The sequence below is a fragment of the Ambystoma mexicanum genome, chromosome 13 (genome assembly GCF_040938575.1).
Source record: "Ambystoma mexicanum isolate Mex_15411 chromosome 13, UKY_AmexF1_1, whole genome shotgun sequence".
NCBI classification, from domain to species: Eukaryota; Metazoa; Chordata; class Amphibia; order Caudata; family Ambystomatidae; genus Ambystoma; species Ambystoma mexicanum.
In genome coordinates, this window is record NC_090938.1 from 176,941,672 (window position 1) to 176,961,079 (window position 19,408).

At 43.6% G+C, this 19,408-nt stretch overlaps 1 protein-coding gene across 2 annotated transcripts in view; it reads left to right on the plus strand.

Annotated features, from left to right (window-relative positions):
• CD53 (CD53 molecule) overlaps nt 1–12,320 on the plus strand; it is a 171,505-nt gene extending 159,185 nt beyond the window's left edge. For both annotated transcript variants that reach the window (XM_069633563.1, XM_069633564.1), the window contains exons 7-8: nt 5,900–5,983; nt 9,781–12,320. In XM_069633563.1, the coding sequence (XP_069489664.1) occupies nt 5,900–5,983; nt 9,781–9,852 (156 nt within the window). In that variant the 3' untranslated portion in view covers nt 9,853–12,320. The remainder of the gene's footprint in view (nt 1–5,899; nt 5,984–9,780) is intronic.
• Nucleotides 12,321–19,408: the final 7,088 nt, after the last annotated feature.

The following is a 19,408-nucleotide window of genomic DNA, read 5'->3' on the forward strand; positions in this document are numbered from 1 at the left end:
ACTGGTCGCTCCCCCTATCCCCCAGGTCGGCCCGGTGGAGGTGTAATGATACGCTCCTGAGGGATCCGGTCTTCAGGGAATTCCTGAGAGGCGAAATGGAGGCGTATTTTGAGATAAACAACGATGGGGAAACGGATATGGCGACAGTGTGGGAGGCGGCGAAGGCCACCTTTCGCGGTCTCCTTATAGTTGAGGGTTCTAGGCGTCAGCGGGAGAGAGGGCTCATTGAGGCCAAGATACGGGCTGAACTCAAGAGCCTGCGGGTTAGGCTTACCCAAGAGGGGGTTGACAAGGAGTCCCTCCTATCGGAAATTCCAGGCTCTGCACACGGTCCTCATTGGGGAGGTGGTCAAGAAATTGAGATATACGCGACAAAGGTACTATGAAAAGGGGGATAGGGGGGGTACCCTACTGGCAGGTAGAGCTAGGGGTTGTAGACTGGAGAGGAGGTTTGGACCTATTAAAGATGGGGAGGGCATGGCTCTCAATAGAAAGGCAGAGATAGTGGGCTCCTTTGCAACCTTTTATAGGGACCTGTACACAAAACAAGAGGGGGAATCGCCGGAGGAGATCCGGGCCTATCGGGAAAAACACTGTCTACCCCGCTTAAGGGAGGCCGAACTGCGGGGCTTGGAGGGGGACATTACGGTGGAGGAGGTGGAGGCAGCTATCAAGAGACTTAAAGCAGGGAAGGCCCCCGAGGGTGACGGGTATATGGCTGATTTCTATAAACAATTCCAGCCCATGCTGACGGAACCCTTAGCCAAATTGTTCAACCACATCCGCAACAAAGAGACGATCCCCCCCACATTCCTACAGGCCCTCATCTCGGTAATCCCCAAGCCAGGAAAAGACCCCACAGAGCGCGGCTCCTACAGACCCATCTCCCTCTTAAACCTTGATGCTAAAATATTTGCCAGGATCCTGGCCACTCGCCTGGAGAAATGCCTGCCCCACCTGGTTCACCCAGACCAGTCAGGCTTCATATTAAACAGACAAGCCTCGGACAACATGCGCACAACCCTCCACGTGCTGCACTCAAGGGAAACCCGGAAATAGGGGTTCCTCCTGCTGTCCCTAGACACAGAAAAGGCCTTCGACTGGGTGAGTTGGACCTTCATGGGGGAGGTCCACTCGGCAATAGGGATGGGCCAGAGATGGTTGGGATGGATGGCGGCACTATATTCCACCCCCACGGCCAGGGTGGCCGCCAATGGGATGGAATCAGAAGCCTTCCCCCTAGAGCGAGGAACGAGACTCGGCTGTCCACTATACCCCCTGATATACGCCCTTGTCATGGAACCGTGGGCGATCTTGGTGCGTAACAATGAGGCTATCACTGGAGTACAGATGGGCGGTTCCCACTGTAAGATCAGCCTGTTCGCCGACGACGCTCTCCTCTATGTTACTAAACCGACACTGTTGTCCCTCATGTGTTGCGGGCACTGGAGCGTTATGGGAGCCTCTCGGGGTACAAGGTCAACCTGGGCAAATCTGTGGCTTTTATGGGGGGTCGATTACCGGACACCGAGAGAGAGTATGTGGAGAGTCTTCCCTTCCAATTGCAGAGAGAGGGGTTCCGGCACCTGGGAATCCAAATCACACCTGACCCAAAGGACCTTTTCCTGAGCAATTTCACCCCTTTGTGGACTGAGGTCAAAAGAGATGTAGAGAGGTGGGCAGTCTCGGTGTTCTCGTGGATGGCACGACTCAACCTGATCAAAATGGTGGCACTTCCCAAATTCCTATTCCTCTTCCAGATGCTCCCCACTCAGGTCCCCGCCACGTTCCTACAGTCAATGAAACGCACCCTACTCAGGTTCCTCTGGGGTGGGAAAAAACATAGGATCTCCTAGGATGTCCTAACAAGACCCAAGGAAGACGGTGGGGTGGGTTCCCGGATTTCGATACTTATTATAGGGCCTCCCAGCTGAGGATTTTGGTCGACCATTTCAACCCTGGGTCAGAAAAGCAGTGGGTAGCACTGAACAATAGGTTACTTGCCCCGGACATGCTCGATGAGTGGTTGTGGGTCCCCAGAGCGCACATCCCAGGCGTGTTCTGGACCACCCGGTATTGGGTGTCCTGTGGTCTGTCTGGAAGGAGGGGGGTTACTATAGATGGCTCACAACCTGGCCTTCCCCACTAAGTTGCATTTGGCCGCCACCATTCATAGCCAAGGTGGTGGAGCCGGCCGCGTATCAGAGGTGGTATGAGGTGGGCCTTGTTAGGGCATGCCACTTGTGGGTGGGTGGCTCCTACATGACCATTCTGGACGTGGAGGAAGCCCTAGGGCTGGGCAAGCTTTCACCTTTTCGCTACCTTCAACTGAAGGGAGTCCTCTCCGAATGCTCGTAGGGGGACACACTCAGGAGGGAACTCACGGACTTCGAGAAAACGATTATCTCCACACGGGGCTCCAGAGGGGTCATATCTCGTTTGTACAAACTTCTCTTGCTCTCGATACCCAGGGATCCACCGCCAGCACGGACACAATGGGAAAAAGATTTGGGCACAGCAATAGATGATAAAAGGTGGACTAAAATGTGCATCCGGGCCCATCGTTCAACGACCTCCCCCCAGTACAGACACCAAGCTCTCAAGGTTCTACACAGATGGCACTACCCTCCACAGTTGATAGCCAGAATGAGCCCGGGCTACGACCCACACTGCTGGAAATGCAAAAAGAAAAAAGGAGATTACATGCACATGGGGTGGTCTTTCCCGAGGGTGCAGTCATATTGGGGAGAGGTCCTATCCTGGGTCAAGGGGGTGGATGGTGTCTGTAGGCCCCTCTGTCCCTGGTTGCTTCTATTCGGTATTGAGGTGGGTGATGACCAGGAGGACACCCAGGGCCACATGTTGCAGGTCATGCTCGTAGCGGCCCAGAAGTGGAGGAATCTGCACATGCCTGATGAGAGGGAATGGGTTGCAAAGGTGCAGACGATATATGACTTGGAATTTCTCACCCACGTCCTGGATGAATCCAGATCCAACATTGAGGAACTCTGGCTTCCCTTCTTTGAAAAGTATGAGCGATCGACCTGAGGGGTGAGCCCATGAACTGTTGGCCTGCTTGGGTTTTGAGTCCAGAGGAAATGGGGGACCTAACAGGTATCCGTTGTACAAGGCACGCACCCCCCCATGGGGTGCTGCTAGGTTGAGCCCTAGACTATGTGTGCACTAATCTATTTGACAGTCCGAACTTGAAAACTTGAAAAATGCACAACGCGTCCCTGCAAGATAAGCTTGAAATCGGCACCTGTTCACTGGCTAGGGGAGGGTTGGGGGGGCGGGGAGGGGAAAGGGTTATTGTTTGAATGTTTTTTTTGGGAATGGTATCGGATTGAAATGACATGTTTGTTGTAATAACCTTAAAAAATGCTAATAAAAACTATATTTAAAAAAAAGAATAATGGCCATTCTCTTTTAGCAGTAATTTGAGCTTGACAGAAGTCGTCTGAGGAATACACAGATGTTCGTCATTGCGGATGGTTGATACGTGTACGACTGGCCATCTCATCTTGTCTTCATTATTTGTACTATCAATATACAGTTTTTCCACATGAGTGGTGGCTACCTGGTTGCAGATGCAATGTCTGTGTTCAATAAAAAAGTACATCCAAGATCAGTGGGTGCTCAGACTCATGATGCATTGTTAACCATATGCGTTTCTAGAATCCTAGCTCAGGAGGTCAGATCATCTTCTAGCTCTGCAGCTCAGAAATAAGAGAGGCCCGGCTCCAGGTCATCAAAGATTGAGAAGGCCAAGGTGCCTTTCATTCCGGTTCCAGAAAATCAGAAGGGTTTGTGATCTATTCTATGTTCTTTGTGCTGGTGACAACGAATTGTGGTTTCATGCTAGATCTTAAGGACTTACACACATGTGTTCTCACCTATCTTTTCAAGATCAGGCATTGCCAGTGGATTTTCCTTCTCATCTCACAAGGGGATTTGCTTCACATCAGTAGACCTTGTGGATGCATACCTCCACATCCCCGTCTGAAAATCACACTTCTTCATACAATTCCTTTACCTTGCCAGGTGGAGATCTTTACTATGCATTTTTGTGTCCTGCCTTGTGGCCTTAAAATGGCTTCAAGGGTTTTGCCTGCATCCACAGCTAGATTTCCCTAGTCTACAGAAATGAGGATGCTGGAAAACCATCTGATAAGATGCAGCAGGTCTAGGGTACTATCCTCAACTGGAACACATTGAATTCTCGCTCTGTCACAGTACTTGAATTTCATAAGGGACAGGCTTTGCAACCTAGTGGGGACTTGTGGCTCGCCAAAAAAATGATCAGAGAGACTCAGGCAAGAACCTTTGAATATGTCACCCAACATGAAAGTCTATCAGAAGTTTCAGGTCCAGGAGTTCATGGCATCCTGTGTTAATAGCCCCATGTGCACAGTGGAGAGTCATGGGATCCTCTGAGGTCATGGGCTAAGTTCACTGTGGGTAGGTGAGAAGATAAGTATAGGTGATTCCTAATCATTAAACAGTTAATGTGAGGATTTTAGTAATCAATGGTTCCCTTTGTGAACACTTTTTCTGAAGTGTTTATGTCCTCAAAGGATGCACAAAACGATACAATGTATTGCCAACAAAAGGACAAAATGGCACTCACAATACACCAGGAAGACTTAAACAAGGTGATAACCTGTGAAAAGAAATACTTTCTTGAACCAAAATTATTGATGCAAGAAAATGCATTAACAGTCTGTCCTATAGATATAAACATTAGATCTGATAAACTGCATGAAAGTCCTTGAAAATTGGTGATTTTCCTGCTAGAACATGTGTGGGAAGAAATGTGGTTTTATAATGTTTTAAAAACATATGAAGCCCTATTTCCCCATGTTTATTTTCCTTCCCTATTATGCAAATATTATTTGAACACTACAAAAATCGTATATCTTTGTCATTGGTAACAGGACACATTGGCAGACCATTTTTGGCAATGTTAAGTAGCCTGATAACCTATCTAGACATGCTTCCATTTTTTCCCTATCCAATAGAATGGGCATGTAAGACTGCCTATAGGTGGTGCATGATCCTCTAGTAGACTGTTGTCCAACTCTGGGAGTCGAGGGCCGGAATCCTGACAGGTTTTCAGGATATCCCTCATTAATATTAATGAGGAAAAATGTGCAAATTTATCTCATGAATATTATGGAGGGGTATCTTGAAAACCTGGCATGGATCTGGCCCCCAGGTCCTGCAGATGAACAACCCTGCAATATGTGACACATTTCTTGCGAAGGCCCATACACTATAGACCATGCAGTTTTACACATGAAACCTCTGATCAAACCTAAAAGGATTAGACTGTTGCTTAAAGTGGAACTCCCACATGGATACCACTATTTTAGAATATTGACCACCCTGCAAAAATGATATTGGCCCAATGTTCTTCCTTCCCTCTATCACAGGTCTGCAACAATTGGCTATCCAGGTGTTTTGGGTTGCAACTCCCATCAGCCTTATTAAGCATAATCAATGGTGAAGGATCATGGGAGCCTTAGTTCTAAACCTCTGGAGAACGCAAAGTTTCAGACCCCTGCTCTAGCTGAAAGTCATGTATCCCTCCACTCTCCTGCACCAATGGTGTACCAAATGCAATAAATCCACTCATTTCTTTGCGTGCATCTGAAGGCCATCCTCATCCCCCCCCCGCACAGATCCAATGTTCCCAACCCTCTGTACATCACAGTTCACAAACAACATGAACAAAGGCTGCAAGGACATTTGAAGGGTGAGGAGAAATGAAACTATTTGGAATTGCTAACATCAATGATTTTGATTGATTTAACATTGCCATGTCGCTCCTGATTTGACATGACATGGTCATGATTTAAATTCAGAGTTTACAAACACGACTGTGTCTCTCTTTTAGGGTTGCCTAGACCAAGTGAAGAAATGGTTTGAATCAAATTTCCTTTACGTGGGAATTGGAACAATCTGTGTTTCTATTATTCAGGTAAGAAATGCGCCTCATTGCAAAAAGAAAATATAAGCAATTATAAAAGGTATTTTGTTACAAGCTTGTTTTGTTGGAATGATCATTAATCGTAAAAAACTAACAAATATGACATTTGATTTCTATCACTTGTTTATTGGATATTTGCATTCTTCCTAATAGTATTTAATATCACATTTTAGAGGCACATATGTCACTTCTTCATTAACTAAGTCATTCTTCCAATGTTTCAACACCATCAAACTCTTGTTTATTACTCAAATATATTAACTGTATTGTATCTTAATGTAATTGGGTTAATTTTGAGAAATGCCCAGAAAACCATGCAAAACAATTGTACACTCTTCCTCATAATGACACCAACAACTTGCAAAATATAAAAAGTAATATAATTATTTTTTATTTCCATGTAGGATTAAATAAAAATCAATTACAAATACATTACACATCAGCCCAAATCAATATACTGAAAAATGCATCAAGCTCATTAGGGTAGGGGTACTGGGCCTAGTATTTTTCCCCAAGGCTCTTCTCAAATGATTGGTTATAGCAAACATCAAGTTACTATGAGTAGTAACCTTGTAGGCCAGTAAGGCTTCTTTAGACCAAGATCTTTGCGTACAAGGCCTGAGCCAAGTTCTCTTAAAGTTTTCTTAGGGAGGATATAAAAAAAGAAAACATTTTAAGGCCTCGCTTCAGCAAAGGTCAAATTCATACCTTTCTACCTCCGCTGATTTCCATTTTTCTGTGAAGGAGGCAAGAGGCAGAAACCCTAGCTGAGTCTAACATTTGATGGGTGCATTACAGAAATGTTTCACCGGAACAAGTATAACAAGCACTAGAGCAAACATTTCCCTAGCCCATAAACATATTATTAGAATGCATTTTTGCACCATAGGAAAATGCTAGGACTAGAGCAACTATTGCCTTGGTCCATAAATGTGTTGAAAGATTGTTTTTGCACGAAGGCAATTTTTGCCCTAGAGCTCTATGCACTTCCACTGCTTCTGTCTGTCTGTACTACCACCAAAGGTCTTCTAAAAAATGGCTCAACTTAATCTAGGTTATTTTTGGCACCAGGAGAGATTACGCTGTTCAAATAGCCAATAGCCAAAGAGCTCCTAGCGTTTCTTTAACATCTCTTGCGCAACGCATTCTGTAAAAACTCTTGTCACCACCAAGGTGGACTGTTTTTCAACTGATGGGGGTTCTGCCCACCCATACTCTAAATTTAAAAGGTGCGCTGTCTGCTTTTGACCCAAGTCATTGAAGTCACAACTGTGTTGCTTAAGACTTCAATTAACACCTCTATGCGGTTAGCAAAAAGGGACAACTCTAGATTCTCTGCAAAATGAAAAGTGCCTTAATCAAGGATTCATGGCCGATATACCTAGCGCCCCCAATTATGTTTGCCGAGGAACACTAGGAGTTGATTTAGCGACTGCAGATTGTTTCTTAATAAACAGATTATTGCTGACAACCAGGTGAGCAGAATAAGAGGCACCTCAAAGTTCAGCAATGTCAAGTGCCACTGTCTGTTCTTGTTACTGACCTAAATACTTCCAGGAAGAAGGCCATGATTTCCCTGCCATAACTTTTCAAGAAGCTTAGCGTGACTCCTCCCCTCCTCCTTATAATCAAGGTGCTATTCTCGATGTATGCACTTTACATGCCATCATGATTAAAGCACACCCAAGGTAGTCATATATTTTTACATGGCCAATTCTTTCACCCATCAATTATAAACTGATCCATGGAATTTTAAGCGATGGCCATACAAAGTGTTTTTAATACATTGACAACGAAATCCTTTTTTGCTACAGACTTATTTATATTTATTTAACTGCTTTTACAGGACAACCGGGTCTTGTAAACCAATGCCAAGTCATTGGCAAACAGTGGGATACTAATGAGTCCCCATTGTTTCTAGAACCCCCACATTTAAGTAGACTATGTCAGTGGCAAACACAGTAAACCAATAAAAAATAATGAATAACAGGGCCAGTCACCCCCTTTACAAACCTAAGGCTTCGAATATCTTTGTCTCCCTGCCCCCACCTGTGGCACAATTCCCACTATGCATGGCTTTCATTGCTTTACGTATAAGTGGGGAAATATGCTGACCTGCTAATGTTCTCTACCGGGGCTGATTCAAGACTAATTAATGATATCTATCGATCATCCCTTTTCAGCAGCACTTGTTTTTGAATCACGTATTGAAACCTAAAGACCTGATTTACTGTGCGTATCACTACCCAGTAGCTAGCCTGCAAGTGTGATAGAGCAGGGCAGTATTGGAAATATGAAGAGAGAACGAGAGGGTGGGGTCAAAAGGGACACCAAACTTAGAGGCTGAAGACGAAAACAGAAGAGCTGGGGAGGCAAAGGAAAGGGAAGGAGAAGAAGAGGAACTCCTTTTGGAAGGGTTAAAGTGGAGGAAGCGGGAGGATATCCAGAGATGAATGGCAAAGAGACAGTAAGTAGAGTGAAGTGAGCCAGAAAAGGAAGAAAAAGAAAGTTTCGGTGTCATCAGCATAAAGATTGTAAGAGGATCTGTGAGTAGAACGGGGGATAGTATACATGGGGGAAAAGAAGACCTAGTACTGAGGCTTCAGGACTAGCATGGAGAGGAAAGAGAGGGGAGAAGTATTACCAGACCCAAGTAACAGAGTAGAAGCGATTGAAGGGATAGGAATGAAATCATTTGAGGACAGAACCAGATAAAACCAAGAGAGGTGAGAGTGGGGAGCATAAAAGAGTGAGTATCAAAGGCAGCTGATGGATCATTCTTTTCGATCTATCACAGATAAACACATCTGTCCACGTTACTGGCAATGGCAGGTTTGAGGCCAGGCAACGGTAGGCGAATGGGTGATCATTTGGAATGCCTCACTTTAAGGACAAACTATATGTCTAATATATATTGGCTGAGGTATGGAGCTGGGAACTGATTCACAATCATGAGATGTGCACCCAATTAGAGCGTGACCATGACCAAGTCATTCCTTCTACGTGTATTGATATTAGTACGGACCCAGGATCAAGATGAATGGTCATTTGGGTCTTGTTGTTTATAACAAAAACAGGTGGTTTCAGTGGTCCTTTCAGCTGTATTAAGCTCTTTTATCTCCTGTGCACTTTGTGTTGATGGAAATTCCTGTCTTCTTTCTCCAAACCATTAATGTTTATAATTCGTGGATCATACCAACAAGGCAAGACCCTATGTCACTAAACCCTGCTCCAAAATGACCGCAAAAAAAATAAGGAGAAAGAGTTGTTGGGTTCAAGAGTGTTGAAAAAAGGCTAACGCCAAACAACTCAGTGCATTTAAAGCCCAAAGTGGAAAGGGTAGTAAATAGTTCTTTAGTAATTGCACTCAAATTCTCTCAATACCCATATTAACTTATTACCTGTAATTGTTCAATCATAACCTAATGTGAAGCAGAATCCATGACCAACCTCTCACTACTCACGCTGTCCTAGTCTATACACACGTTCACTCCCATATTATGCATTTTTATTATCCACACTCAAGAAGTACCCATAGAGACCCATTCATTACCGATAAACACTGATCCATCTGTTAGTGTCAGTATTCTAAATCCTCTATAACATTTATGAAGATTTGTGGTAAAAATAGATTTTCCGATTTGCATTTTCAGAATGATCAGTTGCTGTTGTTTAGCAATAACGCTTTCATCTGTAATTTTATAGTTTTGAAGTTTGAGATTTCTACTGTGTCCACATGCTTCACATTTTTTGTATATCTGATTGTGATTATGCATTTTTATTTTCAGGTTCTGGGGATGTCTTTTGCTCTCACAGTTTACTGCCACATTGCCAGAACAACCAAATTGTTTGTAAATTAGTAGACCCGGAAAGAAGCCATGGATAGACAGTATAACTCTCTTAATAAAAACGCGTCCTGCATAGTCTTCTGCATGCTTTGCCTATCATCCGCTTGGAGTTCAACGGCTGGCCTTCAAGAGAGCAGAATATTTAAGACTGCCTGTTTTCGGAGTGATCATGATTAGGGCATGAAGGATTCTCTAGTTGCCAAACTTGCTGAAGAGGTCTGAAATGTTCTTCCCGTGTGCCACAACCACTTTTGTTTAAAAGCAATATCCGATTTAAAGATAATCCACAAATTGAATGAAAAGTAGGGTATGGCATGAAGGGAATTAACAGGATAACATTTCTAAGAATATAAGCTTAAAAACGACTTATCCTGATTCACAAATTCACAAAACTCAAGAGTGGATGTGGTCCGGAACCCAAAAATATGATTGCATGGGGTGTGGAATGAAGAAAAGGTGAGCACGAGTGTGTGAGAGAGATATAGGGAAAGATAGAAGGGAAGAAAGTGGGAATGGAATAAAACACCCCAAATTCAAGTGTTCATTTATCTGTAAATAAAAACAGTATGCCTGCCCCTTTAATGTTAAGATACACAGCTACAGTACAATCCATCTTCCAACTTCATGAATCCAGTCCCTTTGTGTAATCCTTTTTTAGTATAGACATTGTGATGAGTTTATGGTAATCAATGCTCTTTGCATTCATGATGATACAGATTATTAATATAAAAAAGGCCTTCTGTTTATGTAGCATCCAATAGGACTGATATTTTTGATCTTCAAAATGTATGAATAGCTGCGCCCACATCATGCAAAAAAGCGGATCCTGAAAAAAGCGGATCCTGATAAATGACTGGATATCCACTTTACATCAAAAAACCCTTTATCAAATGGACCTAAAGTGCGAATGCAAAATAAGACTGATAAATCATCTATCGAATTATCTCGCACTGTTCCCAGATCCACAGATTTCCACAGATGTCTTTTTGAGAGTCTGGCTCAACTTGCTACCTACACGAGAACTTTTAACAAAAACAAAACACATTTCGACCAGCCTAGCATTCTGTTGATTTTGCAAACAACCTGAAATCACAGAGTCACTCTTTCATATAATCATGGAATGTACCACACCGACTGAGAAGCAACATTTCTTTAAGAAGTTGTTTTTGATATCAAAGACACAGATGGAAACAAAGGAAAGATGGTCACAGATTCTGCTTGGCAGTAATAAGAAACTAGTCTATATGATCATTCAATTTTACAATAGTATAACAGGAAAAGATGTAAAAGACTTAGTTTGAAAGATTAGAGAAACTTTTTATCAATAACAAATTCGTGTATGTAAATTAAAATTTTGGAAATAAACTAGATAATTTTAATGAAAAATATCAAAAAACAAATAGGTGCTGTAACACACTCAGCAACACCTAGATCCAAGGTAGTTTTCCATGGCAGAGTTTGAGCTTTAGGTACTTGGGCTTATGGTCACGTGCAGCATACTGCAGTTTAGAAGTGTTCACTTTTTGTACCTTACATTCACAGTTTCAGCAACTCGAACATATACCAATTTGCTGATAAAATGCATGTCCTAAGCAATACTGTTTCGGGAATAAATATCTGAAATGAAAATAAAGGATTGAAAATGAAGAGGTGAAAATAACGATTTTAACGTATAATATGTTCAAATAAAATAAACATAAAGAAGTTCACAAAACAAAATGTAATATTTGACTTGTTCGTTCTAAAAAATAATATCCAGATATATGTTTTTTTTATTTTAGAAACAGTGTGTTTGATTTCTCATTGACGTTGTAACATGTAGGCACTCCTCAGCAATCCTTCTTTTGCACATATCGATTTTAAGCTTTTGGGAATTCTTTAAAAACACAGAAAAATGCCTGATCTACATCATACTACATATATGTAGGAATGTTTTTCTTTTTGTTTTATTTGATATTGATATTAAATGTAAAAGTCAGATTATATTTGATTTCTTAATTTTCAGAGTAGTTTGTATTTAAACTTTGTTTTTATCTATTAGTTTAGTATTCTTCTGTTTTGGCAAGTCATTCGTAAACAATTTTTCTTTTTGAACTGCTTTAAGTAGAACTCATAGAAAGTCATACGCCTGATATTCATGACAATCTCAATGTATACCCCTTTATGTTATGTAAACCTTTAGAGTATATGATCCATTCAGGAGTTGATACCTTTTCATTTTGAATTCTGGATTTATATGCAAAATTTATATTTAGTTAATGTTAAATGTCTCTTTCATACCTATCAGTAAAGTGATGTGAAACATTTATCTTTTCATAAATCACTTCTTTTGTGAAATAATACTAAAGTATGAATACATTTTATTGAAAATAAAGTTCATTGATGTTAATGTGATGTGGGAAAAATAATTGTATGAGTGGGGTCCAATGTTTCTTGTGCAAAATTGCAAAGGACAATAAAGGTAATTATCTTCAAAATCACTATGACTGGTGAGGGATAAGCCTCTTTGGTTTTGTGTTTGTAGCTCAACATGTACTGAATGGTCTTTAAATGGCATTTCGCACTATGATGTCAACCTCTCCCATGAAGAGCATGTTGCCATTTGTTTTGGTGCCCAAAGGCATGTAATGGTGTGAGGAATCTGTTCCTCTGATCCAACACTGGCTGTACTTGAATCAACAAAAAATAAAAGTGAGGCCAATCGAGTGCTCTAACTCTTCCAATACTCGAAATCTTATATTTAACACATCTAAGAAAGAATCTCTTTGAATGATAACGGGAGCTTCTAGTCACTTACTCTTTCCCTATAAAAAGGGGCTCAGGCTTCCCTCATAGGTGCACATCTTCCCTAGCATGCAGTGGGTGTACCACATGCCTCAAAGGATTGAAGAGAAATAAGTCAATCTAACCACCCTTAGCACCTTTGTTATGACGACTGAGAAAAGTTGGCTAATAAAAAAATAAGAAATTGTGTAAAGCTATGAAGAGATGTAGATCTAGTGTCCACAAGAGGGGGGCGTACGTACCAGCTATGTAAGTGACGCAGTAACAGAAGAGTGGTGTGTAGGGTGATGTCACGAACCACGTACATTACATCTAGGGATCCAGACTTCATGGGGTACAGCGATGCGCAGCAAAATATACGCACAAGGACATAGAAGTTATACGTAGTAGACACATTGGGCAAGGCAGGAGAGCTTGGCTGCAGCAGGTTATAGCACAACTGTCCTCCTGTTCACAGGCCTGCATTATACTCAAAACCCTACACATCACAGGTCACCATAAAACCCATCTCCCTCCTTTTCATCAACATCCCACATTACCCTGTAACAATCCTCCTCGTCACAACGTCTTATTACCCCTGCATTCATCCTCATATTCACAGTCCATCATTCCACCTACATCCCTCCTCCTAGTCAAAGTCCTTCATTACCCCCATAAGATTCCTCATTACCCTCTTCCTCCTCCTCACTGTCCCTCATTACCCCAACAACTCATGGTTCTCATCACATTCCCTCATTACGCCCATTTCCTTCTTGATAATTGTGCTTCATTTCCTTTGCAATTCTCCTCCTCTCACAGTCACTCATTACCCCAGCAACTCTCTTCATCATCACAGTTCCTCATTATGCCAGCATACTTTCTCCATTTTACAGTTCCTCATTACTCTGCGTTCCTCCTCCTCATCGCAGGCCTTCATTCACTTACATAGCTCCTACTACATCACAGTACCTTATTGCCCCAATGTTTCCACTCCCCAGCACAGTCCATCGTAATTCCAACCACACTCCTCCTCATCACAATCCTTCATTGAACCTCGATTGACCCTCATTCTCACAACCTTCCTTCCTCTCATCACTGGCCTCATTATGCCAGAATACCTTCTCCAAGTAGCAGTTCTTTATTAACCCTGCTATCCTCCTCCTCCTCACCGTCCCACATTATCCCTGCATGCTCCTTGCCACTGTCCCTCATTACCTCTGCATCACTCAACTTGATTACATTCCCTCATTACTCCCACATCCCTCATGCTCATCACAATCCCTCATAAATCTGGCAAACAGCCTCATCATAGTCCCTCATTACCCCTGCAATCCTCCTTCTTTTTCACTATCCCACATTACCCCCACATCACTCCCCGTTACTGTTCCTTAATAACAGTGCATCGTTCATCCGCTTCAGAGACCCTTATTACCCCCAAAAGCCTCCTCCGAATTACAGTCCCAAATTACACCCTCATATCTCTACCTTTTCACAGTCCTATATTACACCTGCATCTCTCCTCCTCATCACAATCCCTCATTACCCCAATATCTCTCCTTATCACTAGCCCTTGTTAACCTGCATTCCTCCTCCTCATCACAGTCCCTATTCATCCCTGTATCCCACACACAAGAGGCCCAGGATGCAGAGGCCTACAGTAAATCTCCAGATTTCCCTATAGACCAGTCCAGCCCTGATCAAAGTGCCTTCCTTACTCCGCTACCTACTTCCTCGTCACAGTCCCTCATTATTCCTGTCTCACTCTTCCTCATCACAGTGCCTAATTACCTTAAAACCCTCCTCATCACAGTCCCTCATCCAAGACTCAGCACAGTTCCACACGTGCAGCCTTGTCAAAATGCCTCACAAGCATCCTCATCACAGCCCATAGTATGCATCCCTGTCTTGGTCCCTTTTCCTTGTCCATTACCTCTTCCTTTTGCTTATTGGGCGGCAAAGTCGGGCGTACAGCATAGGCAAACACCGTGCCAGTTTACCACAACAAAACTCCCGGAAATGTGGCTGGTGTTGGAAGTTGGGCCACATCAACTTTGATCTGCTCCAATACAAAGCCCATGAGGAGACTTATGGCATCACATCACCGATGGCATCAATTATGTCATCATTAGTTAAATCATTGGATCACTGATAACACCACAGTTTACATCACTCATGCATCACATACAAAACCACTTACAGCATCACTTATGTCACCATCAATGACATCACTGGAAACTAAAGCACACTGATGACATCACTGATATTTCAAAATGTCTTCCTCCCCACTTCTATCATAGAATCAATACCTGGCATCATGACACCATCCTCACCTACACTGGGTGATTCCAACACCCTCCCGTGCACAAGACGTACCTGGCCTCCTGCAACCCTCCACACCTCCATTATGCAGCCTCTTGCTCCCCTCTGGGCCAAAAAAGTACTAATTGTATCTGGCATCTTGTCGCCCTCCCTTTGCTAGTTCACCCCTCCCCAAACCAAAACATTAAATACGTGGCATTTTGCCCCCACCCCCTTCCCTCATTTTGAGGCATGCCCTCCCCATCAAGAAAAACACCTAACCCCAGCCCCCCCTATCTCACGACATTTCTCCTACCACTGCAGCTCTGTCACAGGGAAGGAGCTGTGATTCTGATAGTATGACAGAGCCACAGGTCTCATGTTGACAAGGGCAGAACTGACTTCGACAGAGCAAATCCCATATCCTGTGCTGTCAGTGGAGCGGCAGTTTTTGTGGTCAAAGTGGTGGGTTCCTTCTACATCGCGCTTGTCTCAAGATACCTGGGGAGGCCGACAAAATGCTGTATCCCTTGCAGTGATGTCACGGGAATTTATTGTGGAATACACAACGCTCTGATCAGAAGACTCAGTGCCACCACTGCAAACCCCTTAGACTGCTACCCGCGGCCCATCAGGGCGAAGACCCTGTGAAACCAGCCCTACTGTGACAAATCCACACAGACCAAGAAGAATCCAAACCCATGACTATACACTCAACCCGAGAAGATGGAGTAATGAGGCACAAGCCTCGTTATGCAAAAATCACAGCTGATGGATTCAAATCTATCAGCAAGAAGAAGAAGACGCCTCTGCCGTGACTTCAGAGTAAGAATAGATGGCATTTTGAGAGTGAAGTTGCTGCTAAAAGCTTCCAAGCCATACACAATACAAATATTCACTTTGCATTCTCTGAGTAGTTTAGAAATAAACTATTGAGCTGTGGAGAGGAGAGGGAGGCGTTGAAGGTAGGATAGGCCACATAATTCTGCAGATTCACTTTGCATGGAATGCCTATTGTGATGAATTCAGGTATGAAGCCACTGGAAGTTTGTTTTTCCAGCCTCAGTGATAGGAAGACATTGCAATGATGTGTATGTGGCTGCTGAGAATACAGTGGTTTTGAAGTGTGGTGGTCTGTTTTATTCTGCAACAAGAGGATTGTGGCAGATTTCTTCTCCTCTTTGAAGCCATGCCTTAGTAAGATTATTATTACTATTATGTATTTTTATTGCACAAACCTAGCTCGAGCAGAGTAAACAAGGGCGTGGGAGCCCCTCTACTGAGAATGAACATTGGTGAAATACCCTGTCCTATGGGATTTCTCCCACTCAGGGAGGGTCTACAAACACGTTTTAGCTCACTGCACCCTTCACAGAGGAAACATGGTTGGAAAGTTATTTGGCCGTGTTCGTTCTCAGTAGAAGGGCTCCCAGACTTTCGAATAAACCTTGAACAGATTGTTGTAGGATTAAAACATTGATAATAAGGATTCAACAAGTCATCAAGTAAATATTAGTAATGATAACCACAGTCCAATTTACATATGGGGTGTGCACAAGATAGCTGGAAACTAAGTTACACCAGCGTGTTGTTGAACGAGCCAGCATTTAAGTTTTTTCTTAACCTGTAGGAGGCTTAGAGCAGTCTGGATTGCCACTGGGATGGCATTCTAGTGGACCTGAGCATAGCATGAGAAGGACTGTTTCCTAGTTTTCTCCATACGAGCAAGTCTATTTTCCAGGCTGCCAATGGACGTACTCTGAGACAACCATGTGCCCTCTGATCATTTTAGTTTGTCTGTCAGTGAGGCCAGCATACCAGCAGTGGATTCCTTGTAGGTGAGGGAGGTGGATCGTAACCGGGATGGGGAGCCAGTGTAATTTGCAAACAATGCAGGATTTTTGTAAAATATCCTAGAGTCGATGATGAGGGGAGTCATGGCATGGTGGACCAATTGGGAATGGGAGATGAGATGCTGGGAGTCATGAAGGAGGGGAGTTACCCCCATAGATATATGAGACCAATAGGGTCTGCACCACCATTCTTGAGGCCGTGGGGCAGGAGGAAGTGCATAATCCTGGTGACCAGCAAGATCTGATATCAAGCCGCTTGAGCCTTTTTTTGGTCTTGGTGGTGTTAAGCAGTAGACTGGCAATTTTCATCCACATTTCACTGAAAGGCATGAGTGAACGTGAGCAATATCTTGTAGGCCTTTGACCTTTAGGTTCAACTGTGTGTACCTCAATGTAGGTGTTATTTAGGAATGATCCCAGTGGTTGCATACAGAGGTTGAGGGTGACTGAGAAGAGAATGGAACCCTAAGAGACTCCACTGGTGGTGGGGTATCGTTCAGCCCCGAGGGGGCCCATCTATGCAGCATGGTGTCTTCCAGATAAGTAGGATGTGAGCCATTTCAAGATGGTGCTAAATAATCCCATCCTGTTTCAAGGGGGGGGTGGTGTGTGATGGTCGACCATGTCGAATACAGCTGGGAGGTCCATGAGGACTGGCAGATATAAGTTCCTTTGTTGTTATTCTGAAGGTCATTGCTGACCACCTGGATGGTGGCACATTCAATGTGGCATTTGGAGTAGTACCCAAATTGGTAAACTTGGAGCAGATTGAGTTGCTCGATTATTGGAAGTAGTTATTACTTTCTTAATGTCATTGCCGCTAAACAGGGGGTGCATGATTATCCAGTAGTTTGCTAAATGTATTGGGTCAAGGGTGATTTTTTTCATTAGTGGCCTTAAACTTCCTATTTTGAAGCTGTAGGCTGACAGGGATGTAGATAGCAGTCTGGCTTGTTTTTGCTGTGCTGAAAGTGCAAGCAGGTCTTAACTGTGCCGCACTTGCAGCACGACAAAGTATCTCTTTGTGGACGGAGGTGCGGGAGGATGTGTGTTGGGCATGGTAGAGGTAGGGTAGTTTGGGCTGAAGATGCTATCTAGGGGACAGGGCCAGGAGAGTCATAAGTTCCATTCTGAAACAGCATCATGGCTGAAGATCAAAGTAAGTGCAGAGGTGGGAAAACGTCAGAAATTGAGACATTTGGGTAAAGGGGACGGGATACCCCCTTCGAGGAAGAGAGTTGAGGAGGGAAGTGGCAGCGAGGAGAGAGCATCAATGTATTTACTGCATGGAAGAGACTTGCCCTGAAGAAACCTTCAATGTAAAGACATGGGACTGGTGATAGTGAGGAAAACATTTTGGAGGGTGCCTACTTCAGAGGTTTTGTTAAAGTGAATGGATGACACACAGCTGATGAAGAAGATAAAGGGCCTCATTACGACCCAGGCGGTAAGTTACCGCCTGGGCCGTGACTTTACCACCATGGCGTAAACTACGTTTACGCCATGGTGGTTGGCGGACTTACCGCCCCATTCCGAGGTTGGCGGGGGCGGTAAGTCCCCAATCCCCATTTACCCTTCCCCATTCCCATTTTTGCCCCATAGGGCATAATGGGAGTGGGGAAGGCGTTAATTACGCCACCGTAAATTACGGTGGCGTAATTAACTCCATGGTCCCTTAGCGCCATGGTTTTTAACACCTGCTAAAAGCAGGTGTTAAAAGCGCCATGGCGCTAAGGGACCTCGTAATTGGCGGTAAGGGGTCGGCGCAGCTAACGCTGGCGTAAACCCCTTACCGCCAGGGTCGTAATGAGGCCCAAAGTGTTGTGTAGAACCAACAGAAGATGAGTGTCCTGAGTGCTTTGATCTTTGCGTGTGGCAAGATGTCAAATATGACGTCATCGTTGAGGAGGGGACATTATTGACAAATTCCAAGGTCGTTAGGTCTAGTGTCCAGAGGGAACATTTAATAGATCAACCCAACCAACCCCCCCCCCCCCGTCCCCAAGAGCATCTGGGCAGGGCATTCTATTAATGTATGGTTAGAATGTCTTTATCATGGCTGGTAAACGTTAATCAAGCAAATGGGAGGGAGTGACTGTCAGGAATAGTTCAACATGTGCTACCAGTGACAAGACCAGGGTCTTGTGGTCATCCCCATTGTCATAGATGTAAGTCCTAGAGGCATGATTGTCTATGGTTTCAATGTACATCATGTCTTTCCTTACTTCCTTAATTGAAGCAAATATGTTGCCTTGATATTGATAGAAAACCCCTCATAGTGGGCTGATGTTCAAGCTGTGAGAAAGGAAACCACTGGCATGGAATCAGGCACATCTAAATCCTGTGAAGTGAACTATTGTTTATCCTTAGAATGGCAATAAGAGGAAATGTATGATGTCATTTAAACAATAGTTTGGGAGCCCCTCTACTGAGAATGAACATAGGTCAAATACCCTGTTCTATGGAATGTCTTCCACTCAGGAGGGTCTACAACCACGTTGTAGCTCATTGCACCCTTCACAGAGGAGAAATATCTATTTGCATAGTCCAGCACTGAAATGCTATGGCAATTCTTCTCTGAATAAGACTACCATCAGCAACCCCAGACACGTGTTTCGGCCTTGTTGGGCCTCCTCAGTGAGGTGAAACTAAGG